Here is a 14,046-nt window from a genome sequence, read left to right on the forward strand (position 1 = left end):
AGCACAACTGTTTCCAACATTGATTATAAATTAGCATATTAGAATGATTTCTGAAGGATCATGTGACACTGAAAATTCAGCTTTGCTTTACATGAATAAATTAAATTTTAAACTATATTAAAATAGAAAACTTTTATTCTAAATTGCAATAATATTTCACAATATTATTTTGTGAAATAATATTCAGTATTTTTTATCAAATAGATACAGCCTTGATGAGCCTAAGAAACTTCTTTTAAAAATGTACTGATCCCAAACTTTTGAACGGCAGTGTATTATACTGTAAAAATATTTTCTCAGGTAACCTAAAATGGACATCATTTAGTTACATCAATGATCAAATCAAATATAAATAGCACATTAAAGTTAAAAGTTACACACTCTTTTGTGTACGCGCTGTACAGGTCTGGTATAAAGAATGTTTTAGCTCAGGTGGCCAAAATGTCCGCCCAATAGAGAAAAGTTTTGCTCAGCAAGAAAAAAAATTAGAGGGAGCATTGATTGTAACCCTCTTGGAAAATAGCAGAAAGTCTGCCAGGGAAACACAGGCTCTTAGGATATACCGTGGATTTTATGATATGGACTCTCTGGAGCGGTCTTAGCAAGCCGACCCGAAGCCGGGGCCTCTCAGTGCTTCTACCCGTTTGAGGTGAGAACACAGGAGGAAACCGGCTCCACACGAAGGAGTGTCCCGACATTTATTTGTCGGCGTCCCTCATATCGACCAGACACAACCAGAAGTGACGCTCCTGGACATCGCACAACCCAGAGAACTCGGAGCACGAGATCAGTTGTGGTTCGGAGCTCTTTTAGAACTTCCGGATCGTGACCACCCTCGTGCAGGTCCCTCAGTGCTTTAGCCTGAAGAACCTGCAGTAACTCCGTAGCGTGTAAGGCAGAGGCAGCTTCTCCACAGGCCGTATAAGCATCGCAGGACAGATCAGACGAGTACCTACAGACCCAGGAGGGGAGGCACGGTTCGCCCTGCCGGGTGGAGGCGGTATCAGGACACAACTGCATCGCAACCAACCGCTCCACTGGGGGGACCCCCGTAAACCCCCTAGCTGCACCACCGTCGAGAGTGGTGAGGGAGGAGGAGTTAGCAGGTTGATTTCTGGCGGGAAAAGGCTCTTTTAGCGTGCTGAAGCGCACAAACAAAACAGGGGGTAGTGCAGCCTGTGTTTGTGCAACACAAACAGGGGGTAGTGCAGCCTGATGTGTGCAACCCACTCGACACGGGAAACCACCACCACTGAAGCGCCGTACCGCCAACACGAAGAGCTCTTAAAGAGTGCGCTGAACTCTTTCAGTCTTCTTCTCTCAGTAGGGTAGTCAGGAGCAGAACGATGTGATCACTCGGCTCCGAAGCGAAAAACGTGACGTCGAGAGTGACCGACTGAAAGGGAACATAACTCTATCTGTAATACAATTGTATTGTGGAAGCGCTACACCAAGTTTTATTGGACTTAAATCTAAGAAATACAGGAAGCTTACCGAGAGAAGCTGAAAAATTAATCAAAGGAGCGCTTCTTTCTAAACACAGAGAGTTATCGTGACGAGCTATATCACACATAACATTTCTAAACGTGTTTTTCGTACATTACTCTTGGCGACGGCGTAAGGTGAGCATGTATATATTCAAGCGGATCAGAAATTATGAATCTGTAATAAGTATTGAGTGACAGTCCGGTGTTTTGCCGAATTTCGACTGCCTGCCAGAATTCGACTGCACTCCACGTGCACGCACATGACGTCATTTGTTGACATCGATGCAGCGAATGAATTTAATATGTTTGTGTTGCCCTTTCATTTTCATTTCATTTTATTTATTTCATTATTGCATCCTTATGTGGATAAACATTATTTGTTGAATTTGTGAAGAACATACTGATTTGGTTTATATTTTTGATATTCAATTAAAAATGACAAATACGATTTAAATAATTTTTAAAAATCCCACGCTGTTTGCTCTGCAAAGCTTTTTGTAAGCAATATTTTCAACCCAAGTTAAACCACAGATTGTTCAAGAAAGCTTTAGAAAACTGATCAAAGGCTTCAACAGTGTATGGTCTTTCAGGCTAGTCCTTTTTCCCCCCCAAAATGCAATTACATTTACGTAATTGTGACACTCAGTAAGCCTATGTGAAGTTCATATTATATACGTGCCTAATTTGCATTTTTGCAGATATATTTTGTAAAATATGTACAGTAGGTTATGTGAGATACAGGCTGTTATGTGGACTGCATGTAGAACAAGGTGTGGGTTTTGGCCCCCCACTTTTTTGTTTCATTTTTTAAATTTTTTTTTCAACAATAATCTGCCAAAGGTCTTCTTTAAAATAAGACTAAACATAAGTCTATGCTAAAGCTTCAAAATTTTTATGAGAGTTTTTTTACTCTGACATTTTTGTCCTCTAAGGACCTCAGATTAACTTCTTTAAAATTATACACAAGGGTTAAATTAGCGCAGTCAATAAGTCTGTGGATGGCATACTCATTTCAAAAAGGGGAAACCTGGATCACAGTGTTGAAGGATTTGATGATTTTACTATACAATACAAAGTAACATTTATTCCCTCTGTGTAATTTCTATTAGTGCAATATAATCCCATGTGCAATCAATTTATTGCTTATTTCTGATTTCTTATTTCTCATAGCAAATCAAATGTAATATCAATTTTACAACAATACACCCGCTGAAATTATGCTGCCCTCCCCAGCTCCACTGTACAGGTTCACAGGCACATCACATTCATGCTGATGATTTCTGGCTATGGAGAGTGTTTGCTGAGAAGACACAAAGACAAGAGCTTGTGAGGCACATGCCAAAATTATTCTGCCATATATAGGAAATATTTCTGGCCGTGAATTGTATTTGTGAAGATTGTGACTTAAACCTCAAAGGGAGAAGTCTCTTATGGTCACCAAAGCTAACTTGATTTGATAAACAAATATTTACAAAAATGTTAATAATGTAAAATATCATTGAATAAATAGTTTATAGTTTGATGTATTTCAAATGTCATTTATTCCTGTGATGCAAAGCTGAATTTTCAGCATCATTACTCCAGTCTTCAGTGGCACATGATTCTTCAGTAATCATACTAATAGGCTGATCTGCTGCTCAAGAAGCATTTCTGATTATTATCAATGTTGAAAACAGTTGCTTATTTGTATGGAGATCATTATACATTTGAGTTTCATGATTCTTTGAATAGATATAGAAAATTATATTTTATTCTATTTTAATGTAACTGTAACAGTCTTTACTGACTTTTATGATCAATTCATTGTGCCAAATATATTTTAATGTATATAAACAGACATTTTACAAGAAATACTAGATTTCATGTCAGTAATGTTAATTTAAATCAATAAATTATTTGCTGACACTTGCCAAAGACCCATTACTCAAGTTTCCAGTCTGACATTTCTTCACTGTGCTCAGTTTTTACTTATTTAGCATAGGTACACATGGATCCTGTTATTTGCAGACAAATAATATACTATTTATTACCCTGTTAAAACCCTGTTGGTTTATCAAAAAATGAGAAGACTTGAATGTTCAGTGATGTCGTGGTGTAAAAGTGAAAAAGATTGGTTTCAAAAAGCTTTCTAGAGCAAACAGTGTGAAATTTGTTTATTTTATTTGTCATTTTAAAAAAATTGAATAAAATCAACAATTCAGTATGTTCTCAATACATTTAATAAACAATGTTTATCCACATAAGGAGGCAATAATAAAATAAATAAAATTAAATGAAAATGAAAAGGCAACACAAACATATTAAATTCATTCGTGCACGAGGAGTGCAGTCGAATTCTGGCAGGCAGTCGAAATTCGGCACAACACCTGCAGGGGAAGCATACACCCTGCAGAAATAACTTCGACTGTCACTGATATAACATTATTCTCTATTTGTATACAAGCCATTAGGAGCAATGAAGCGCATGCTTCTGACGCTGTGTGCAGCTGAATCAACCTGACACTCATCACAGCTAATGAAAACATAATTTTAGAAATAAACCAAAGTGATATTGAGATTATGCCTCTGGATAGGGCGAACCCCGGTTGAAATGCATACACAAGAATGCTTATTTCATTTAACCTGTTCTCATATCTTGAGATATGAGTCTGTTATCATACATACAACTGTCTATTGTTATATACCTGTACATACAATTGTTGATTTGTATATTTTTTATTCCTTATTTTACTTGTTCTATTTTTTATTTATTTTTATTTTTTATTATCTGTGTTTTTTTGTTCTGTCACTGTCATTCTGTTACACTGTGGAAGCTTCTGTCACGAAAACAAATTCCTCGTATGTGTAAACATACCTGGCAATAAAGCTCATTCTGATTCTGATTCTGATTCTGATATCTGTTACTATCAGCGTGTCCTCAGAGCGATTTAAATGCTCTACATACTCTAGACTGCGTGTTGCTCCAGCTGTATAAACACAGATGTGTAAATGCTGCTGCAAATATGATTAATATTTCGCTCCTGCATAAGGTGCAAAACTGCTAACATCACTTAGTTTAACTTGTTATGGTTGCTATTTTTTTTTAATTCAGTTAGGCAGACCACGTAAAATACACAGCAATATGGATTAAAAGAGCATTCACTTATCTTAGATGTGGATTTCAGATGTTTCTGAAGCATGCTGCAACTGTTTGATTTGCGAGCAGCGATGCGTTAGGAGAGATGCTGAAAGAATGGAATTAAATGGACCGCTGTGATAAGTGTCACTGGATTGGTACACATCAGGAACAGCTGACAATCAGCCGATACGAGCTTGTCTGACGTGGCCTGCCTGAAACGTGATGCTTGATTTTTATCAAATAATATGTCATTAATAATAGAGGTTCACTTTCGTGATTTGGTATGATTGCATTCACACCAGAAGCGAACCATACCGGAGTTCACATGAACTGTACCCCAGACCACCCTTTTTAAGCAGACTCTGGTACGGTTCGCGGGTGCGCATCCGAGTTCGGAAGACAGCGTTCACATCATCCAAATGAACCGAACTCTGATGTCAATCGAACCAGTGTAACCCGCATCAAAAGTGCCAGTGTGAAAGCACCCTAAATATCTTGCATTTAAAGATCAATATTACTCAAAAATCATACAATCCTCATCAATAGAGACATCAAAACATATTTTAGACTAAATATTAAGAAATTTGCATCATACACAAGTAAACTAATTGTACTCCAAATAAAGTTTAATTGTAATTTTTATATCAGTAAGTCTTGAGCAGTGTTACTGTAATTAAATTACTTATCCACTGTAAAAGTAAAGTAAGGGATTACTGTTCATTTAAAAGTAATGTAATTAAGAGTTAAATACTGTAAATAATTTCAACAGTTCTAAAATCAATATTGAAATTTATCGTCGAATGCAGCCTCTTTAACCATCTGCGCACTGGCGCATTCATTTGCAGTTATTCCTGATAACAGAGAAAATAACCTATAATACTCAGCATACAGATAAGACTAAAATCAGTCGAATCTGTAAAGGGTCTACTTTTATTTGTGTACACTGACAATAACAACAAAACATTGTAAAATAAAGAAAACACACTTTCTGCCATCTCGGTCTCCGTGAACTTCTTTCTGAAACATGTCTGAAAACGAAACTAGCGAAAACTTGACACACAGACATGAGAAATATGTCTACAGAAAACTTGAAGTGTCTACATTTAAATGAACAAATTAAAATCTAAAACTAATATTCTCTGATTATGTAAGCCGTATGAAACCAATGCGACGTACAGTCTTTCCCGTCTGAGCTTATTATCTGCAGCCATACCTGCGCGCATAAGCTCTCATCACCTAGATACAAAAAACATATAACTAAAAAAAAATCAAGATTCATCTACTTTTCATCATTTTTGGAAGAAGACTCGCTATGAGGAATAAGCCGGAATTTACCTCAGAAGAACAGCGTGATCTGACGTGGCTTTATTCAGCGGAGGATATCATTTCTGTAATTTATTCTTACTTATATTAGTTAATGTGTTATTTTCACATAAACTTGTACGCATTAAACTAATTTGGCTTTAAAAATCTTGCTAAACTGAAATGTGTTAAAGCGAGCGAAACATAATATACATTCAGATATATAGGAAACTTTTTGTATTACATATAGGCAAATTTTTTTTTTTTTTGCTATCATATAATACAAATGTGATGAATGTTACAGGAATGTTTAGATCAGTGTTTACTAATATCAGATGTCAATTTTATAATGTCCTAAGCAATATAAGAATAGTTTATAAAATATCAGAATGTTTATGTACTGTGTGGTAATACAAAGCATATATGCATGAATGACAGTACAAAATCATATTTTTTAGAGTATTTCTACGTTAACCAAAGAAGGTTACATTTTTTTTTAAATAAAAATGTTTAAGTATTACTGTTGTTTTAAAGCTAAAAGGCTGAACTATTCTATGTTTGACTCAAATTGAAAGAATAAAGATTTTAATTTCTACTGTCTATGCATCAAGGTTTATAGGTATTTTAATATGTAATTAACGATTCGAGTAATTAAGTAACTTATTAAGTAATTAAATTACGTTTCAGACAGAGTAATTAGAAAAGTAATTTAAATATAATATTGATGATGTAATTAATAATTAATTACTTTTTGAAAGTAACTTACCCAACACTGGTCTTGAGCGATATGTCAGTAAATATATTAATAGATTTGAACTATATTTAGTGTGAAATAAATGTATTTTAAATATATAACTTTTTTATTGTGTTTTGTATAAGCACAATAAGGCTCATTAAATAGCTCTACACTTGAGTCCTTGTTTTCTCTCTGGCGAGAAAAGGGTGCTTGATAAATACAGTTGCAAAGGAACTAAAAATAATTTTAATTTGGCCATAATTTAGTCATTACCAACTACTCCTAAATTAAGCCCTTATCCAGGAATGCATTTGGTAATGCAACAGTTCTGCTTCTGAGCGTGCCACTAATTACATTTGAACATTGATACACTTTGTACACTTCAACTTAAGAGATAATAACTGAGCCAGCTGCATCAGGGACCTGCATGGGCTGGGTTCAATAGCAAAATGGTTAGGCTGGGAGTAAGAGTAAAACCACCAATTAGACTGCTAGAATCAATAGGGTCCAGGACTTCTGGAAATCAATTAATTTCCCCTTTTTCATTAAGATTCAAGCAATTGTTCTACTGACACAGTCAAGTGATTTAATAAAAAATTGTCAGTATCAGTAATAAAAATCCCAGGGTCACCAATAGTTAATTCTATGACCAAATTGAGAGTGTGCAAGCAACTACTGGCCAGGTTTATTAAACCTGGCAAATCAGCCTTGGACCACAATCTCATAAAAGTGCAGATGGCAGTGGAAAGTTCTGCGGGTGATCTACTAACAGAAAATCAATGCTTTCAGCTTAAAATCTCTATTCATATTGTGTGTGTGTGTATGAGAATTGTGTGCATATTTTAAGCCAAGACTACATCTTACTTAGACTATTTAATGCTTTCAGCAATATGCCACAGTTTGCTTCTATGTTTTTTCAAGAGACGGATACTTTTGTGAAATTATCATGGTTTAAGATTTTCTGAAAGATCTGATTACCTCTCCAGGGCGGATTTTGATGTAGAAATTACTCCTTTTGTAGGAGATCTTGAGGATCTTTGGCCAGGCAAAACGATTGATTCTCAGCCTGTCACGGTAAATCAATAGACCACTGGCACACACGCCCAGCATTATGTCAATCCCTTCTGAATCCTGCCTCAGAAAGAATGGGTGATTATTAAAGGCACAGTCAGCTAAATTACATAACTTCTACTGCAAGAAGTTTGCCTAATACTAACTATGTTAGTAAATATTTTTTAGAAAACATTTAAATGTTGAGTGTATGATTTCTATATTCACTAATGGCACTAATTACAAGCTACTTGCTGTTGTAGTGTCTATAACAGTTGTAGTTACAGATTGTACCACGTGATTTTTATGTACCTTAGCATGATGCAGGTCAACACCGTACATGGAGAGTTTCTTTGCATTTTCCAAGAAATTAATTTCCGCCTCAGCAGGTGTCATTCCCCTGAGAAAAAGGAAGAAAATAACCATTCTGGTTATCCAAAGGTGCCCCTGACAGTCACATGTGTGCATTTCCCAACATTTACAACAGCTTCAAACATAGCTGCATAGCTGCAGCTCCATACAGAATTTACAATCAGGACTGATTTATTCATTAAAGAACTGATATATTTATTAAAAGTTTTATAATAAAATTTTAAGAAATCAATTAGAACTATTCTGAAACAGTACATAATATTTGTTAACATTTGGTAATATTATACATCCTATCCATTGTCCAACTGCCTTTCCTATGTATAGTTTACAGGCATGCTGGAGCCCATCCCAGCACCTCAGGCCATAGGCAGGGAACATTACATATACTGGTTGTATTATTAATATAATCTGCAATATAATCTCTTTTGCATTAGACAAGTACTGTAAAATCTCTCAGAAATAAATGCAGTCTGTAATATCTCTCTCAGACCTGTAAGTTCTATGTAGTTCCATCACCCTTTCCTCCAGTTCACGAGTTTGGTTGGGGGCAAAGTGGAAGTCACTAACGTAGTCGGAGCCATGGTCATCTTGGTCAAAGTCTCCCAGTTCTGCCTGCACGGTGTAGGAACCCAGCAAAGCATGTGTGACAAAGGAACAGGGCAGACGGCCAGAGAGGATGTCATTTCGCAGCTGCAAACACAGGTAGTACCTGGAACAGAGAATATGCGCTAGAGTCTCATGAACATGCAGTCATGCACACAGACCAACGACCAAGGTGAGGATATTCATTAAATAATTAAACTAAATTTCTATTTGTTTTTCACCAAACCCTATCATTTACCCCCAAAACACTTGGATAAAAATAAACTTTTGTACTAATATTAGGACATCATCAGACTTCACTGTCAATTCTCAGTCATTTATGTTTTTTTTGTTGTTTTTTTTGTGCAGGGTAATCAGACACAGAGGGACCTACAAGTTGCAATTAAAATTATTCAACCACTTTGACCTGCAAGACAGTTTGCTTCAGAGAACAAAAGTTTATGAAACCAATTCAAAGGCATCAGTAGACTATTAGAGAAAGTTTATTAATACACATTTGAATGATTCTGAGAACGTAAAGTTGATGATGAAAAAAATCTAATTGGCTCTAAACATTCATGTTCAAACTTATTCAACCCCCAAAAGTCAAATTTGATGGAGAATCTTTATTCTTTAAAACCACAAATAAACACTGCCTGTAAGTGCTTAGAAGCTTCTGTCACCTCTCTACTGCAATCTTGGCCCATTCCTCGCCCGAAAAAGCTTCCAGATCACTGATAATCTTTGGTTTTTACATTGCTTTCTTCAAAATCAACCAAATATTTTCATTGAGAATTAAATCTGGAGACTGAACAGGCCACTCAAGAAAATTCTATGACCAATCCCTCTACCAAGCATAAGTATATCTGAATGTATACTTTGGGATGGCTGTCCAGCAGGAAAGTCCATTGATCATCAAGCTTTAGTCTCTGCATTGAAGGCATCAAGTCTTTGTCAAAATGGCCTGATACTTCAAAGAACCCATTATGTCCTTCATACAGTCATGATTTCCACTTCTTGCAACAGTAAACCACCCCCATAACAGGACTGGTCCACCTCCACATTTGACCACAGAGGTGATGTTCTTCTGCTTATAATCTTTGCCTTTTTTGCACCAGATGTACCGCTGATCCATAGGTCCAAAAAGTTCCAGTTTGGTCACATCACTCCATAAATCATTCTTCTAGAACTCTGTATGTCTATCAAAATTAATTAGTTAATTAAAATAAATTAGCATGATCAAGCCGGTCTAACATGTATGTTTTGTTTTTCCATTGTGTTGTTGGTTTGACCTAGTTTTCCTGTGTTCTAATTAGTTCATTCTGTTCAGCTGTTGTTTTGTTTATTACCTCATTATTTCCTTTGTTTGGTTCATGCTTATAAGTCCTCAGGGGCCCATTTCAGAAAGGAGGTTAAGAGAAAACTCTTGAGTATGTTAACCCAGAAATAAGGGAAACTCTGGGTTTTCCATTTCAGAATGGAAGCTTTGTCAAACCTGAGAATGCTGGGTAAGTCAAGTCCTTCATGGGATGAGTCCAGAAGTGAATCTACCCACTCAGAGAAAGAAGAAATTACTAACAGTGAAATTATCAGATCACAGGAAAGGAAGGAGGGCCGTAAACCATCTTGTGCATACTGTTGTAGTAATGATCACCATCTTAGTCATTGTCCTGAATTCCAGAGTTTTGATACAGTAGTCAAACGGAAATGTATTGCTGACAATTGTTGTTGGAGATGTGGTTGGGCCCATAGATCATCTAAATATGATGGTTCAGAAAGAACCATGCTTATATCTTCTGCTGCAGAGAGTTTAGGTCTTCATGGGGCGGCAGAATCATTGGTCCTTCGAACCATCCGACTAGGCTCAGAGAAAATTGAAGGTGCTACGGTTTCCTTTTCCAGTTTGCCAGCTTTCCATAAGCAGAGTATCAAATATGAGGAGCCTTTACTGCATTTATCTCAAATGCTTGATTTACCTGAACAGACTTATCCAGTGCAGATCCTCCAGCAATGCTATCAACATTTAAGAGGCATTCCTCTGCAGGAGTTTCAGAAGGTTAAATCTATATTACTAGTGGGAGCTGATCATCCTCCCCTTCTTTGCTCCAAAGAGCGAGTACGTTTAGGTCCTCCTGGAAGTCCAGCTGCTTTGAATACTTGACTGGTGTGGACACTGCAGGGACCTACTTCTTTGTGGTGAGAAGACTAACTCCACGACACAGTGTTTATTTTTCAAGATTCCCACTCCATGGATCAATTGCATGAGGATGTGAAGTTATTGCAAGTTGATGTACGTCTTTCCTCTCAGACTCCCAAAGCCTGCTCAGCCTTTGCCTATTGCCTTGCCTAGTACTTCTGTGATTCTTCTTTCGTCTATAACCCTGCCAGAACCATGGCCTCCACCTTTTTCAGGAGTTCTGTTATGGCCTGTATACTGTCATCTGCAACTGTTCTGTTGAAGCTTTGTTCTTTATCTAGTATCCTGTTGGGGCAGCATTGGATGGTTCTATTTGTCTAGAGTTTCCCCAGAGTCATGGTTTCCACATTTACATGTATTTCATAATGATTTATCTCCATTTAATGTAACGTTAAAAAATGTACCATTTTATACAGTTCCTCACATACAAATCTTGACTTTACAATTGTTAGAGTTGGAAAATTGTGTGAACTTTTGTGGTTACTGGTTTCATGGTTAAGAGGGATTCAGTAACAATCTGTTAAATTCCAATGGGTTTAAATGGCTGTGGTTTTCATGAATGGAAACATGTAACCTGTACATTGTTATAAAATTAATTGGTATTGTGAATTTTCTTGTATGCAAATGTTAACATATTTGGGGGCAGCTGTATAAAATTCTGCTGCGTTCTGATTGGTTGACAGTTCTGATAAGAACACCTGTGGCCTCTAACTAATTAAGCCTTAATCTCAATGCATTTGTGTGTGAGAAGCCATCTCTGCATGCAAACATGACCTGTGTGGAATTGTGTTGTTGACTAAAGTTTCTTTTTATGTATAATGTGATTTGTTTATACTGAAGTGTATTTACTTTCTTTGATCTTTATTGGATTTGTTAAAGTTGATTTAGACTTCATGTATAATTTGTGCTAATGTGTTTGTATATATTGATTTTCTATTTGTTTATAGTATACCAGAAACCAACAATTACCAGCACTTGTTACCTTGGGAAATGTCTACTCCTATATGAGAAAAATAAACTAGAAAATGAGATGATGACTGAATGAGTTTTAATGGACTCACCATTCTGGTAGCAATAGCCCAACCAGCCTAAAATTCCTTCCAATTCTCTACAAAGCTCGTTTCTGAAAGACGGGTAACTTATACTCTGAGTTAGTTCCCATGGTAACTTACTCCATGAACCTAACCTGGGGCCTGTACCATGATGGTGGCTGAACAAACTCCGTGTTATAGGATTAGTTTTGATTTGACAAAACCAAACTGATGCAATCAGGCTTAATTGGTACCATGACGCAGATAATCAACTTTCTCTGTCAACTCGGGCTTTGATCCTTAAGCTATGATTACGCTACTGGCTAATCATAGTACATACTGGCACATAAAAGAATGACGTCGGCACCGAACAACCAATCGCGTTCAATATGGATAGAGCGAGAGCTGTATATTTTCCCACGGAGGAGCAAGAAATAATTATTCAAAAATACGAGGAATATAAACACGTCTTTCAAGCATGCAGTAATACTGTCTCTGCTGCCAAAGCACGAGAAGAGTGTTGGAGAAAGATCGCTGATGCGTAAGTTAAACAAATACATTCAATAGGTTATTAATTAAAAGTGTGCTCGTGTATATGATGGTAACCCTTTACAATAAGGTTGTATTTGTTTAGAGAACTTAATGCATTAGCTAACATGAATTAACAATGAACAATAGTTTTTCAGCATTTATTAATCTAATGTTAATTCCGATAGAGTTGTTCAAGTTACTCGTGTTACTTCACTGTGCATTAGACGTAATGTTAACAGTTAGAGTTTTATTTTAAAAGTGTATTAAATGCTGAAATTAAAATGTACATATGTATACTATATGTATGTATAAATGTATTTGTATATAAAAATGTGAATGTATATTACATCAAAGATTAATATTCATTGATTTTTAGATGCAACCCCAACTACAAATGTTCTTGGCAGCAGATAAAGACAAAATATAAAAATATAATTCAAAGTGGTGAGTATTTATAGCCTTTTATTATTTTCGTGAACATTTTCACAACCTTTTTTTGCAGCAAACAGAAAAAAGTGTGACGTTCTGAAAATACACTGTGGCAGAGAAGTTGGCTCTGAGTAGCAATAAGGGGTGGCCGATTATGGATGGGATTACAGGTGCTGTACAATCTGACCCTGGTGCTGGCTCCTCTAAGCAAGTGACACTGGGTATGTGTGCAATGCATTACTACGTTTTAAAAGTTTTACATGTGGCTGACTGTATGTTCTGCAGTAGAGGGAAATACTTCCTGTTGAAGCCGGCACACGTTCACACAGTCTCCCACACAGAGGTTTACATTTGCCTGCTTTTATTTATTAGGGCGAAGCAAATGACGAAGACACCCTCTCTGTGTGTTCTGAAACCGTTGCTGAGCTGAATGCATTTGACTATTTTTTTTATTTTTATTTTTTTTTATGGCACACATTTGAATGTGTCACACAAATGTGACTGGCCCTTATCTCTTTTACACTGCAAAAATTGCTTATCTTACTTAGTATTTTTGTCTTGTTTCTAGTGAAAATATCTAAAAATTCTTAAATCAAGATACTTTTACTAGATAAGCCAATTGACTTAATATATTTAGTCTTGTTTCCAGGGGGAAAGAAACTAAATTAAGTGCATTTTTGCTTAAAACAAGTAAAATTATCTGCCAGTGGGATAAGTAAAATACTCCTGTTTTAAGAATATTTTACAAAAATACTAAGTAAGATAAGCCATTTTTTGCAGTGTATTGTAGGATTTTTCACAACCTGCCCCAGAAACTGAGGCCTCTACCTCAATGGGCTTCAGAAGGAATGTGAACAAGTTAATGCTTTAAACCTTTCACATAAATTACAGCCAGTCCTGTGCCTGTATTAAGTCATGCAATTTGTGATTTGACTTGCCTTAAAGGAGTCATGATGCGAATTTTTCCTTTCTCTTTGGAGTGTTACAAGCATTTGGTGCATAAAGAAGATCTGTAAAGTTGCAAAGACTAAAGTCTCAAATCCCAAGAGATATTCTTTATAAAAGTTAAGTCAACCACGCCTACCTAAAACGGCTCATTCTAATACGCCCCCACATGTCTACGTCACAATGTGGGAAGATTTGCATAATGCCGCCCAAATGTTCACGCAAAGAAAGAAGACGTAACTTTTATTCTCGCTGTAGTATTGTAG

At 36.3% G+C, this 14,046-nt stretch overlaps 1 protein-coding gene across 6 annotated transcripts in view; it reads right to left on the reverse strand.

The window, feature by feature from the left end:
* The window catches only part of LOC107745321 (band 4.1-like protein 1), a 349,703-nt gene that overhangs the window by 125,508 nt on the left and 210,149 nt on the right, over window positions 1-14,046 (reverse strand). For all 6 annotated transcript variants that reach the window (XM_016559185.1, XM_016559184.1, XM_016559183.1 and 3 more), the window contains 3 exons: window positions 8,556-8,774; window positions 8,006-8,093; window positions 7,622-7,774 (listed from right to left, as the gene is read on the reverse strand). In XM_016559185.1, coding sequence (XP_016414671.1) covers window positions 7,622-7,774; window positions 8,006-8,093; window positions 8,556-8,774 — 460 coding nt within the window. The remainder of the gene's footprint in view (window positions 1-7,621; window positions 7,775-8,005; window positions 8,094-8,555; window positions 8,775-14,046) is intronic.

The sequence above is a fragment of the Sinocyclocheilus rhinocerous genome, unplaced genomic scaffold, assembly GCF_001515625.1.
Source record: "Sinocyclocheilus rhinocerous isolate Xijiao unplaced genomic scaffold, SAMN03320098_v1.1 scaffold1730, whole genome shotgun sequence".
Taxonomy (NCBI): Eukaryota; Metazoa; Chordata; class Actinopteri; order Cypriniformes; family Cyprinidae; genus Sinocyclocheilus; species Sinocyclocheilus rhinocerous.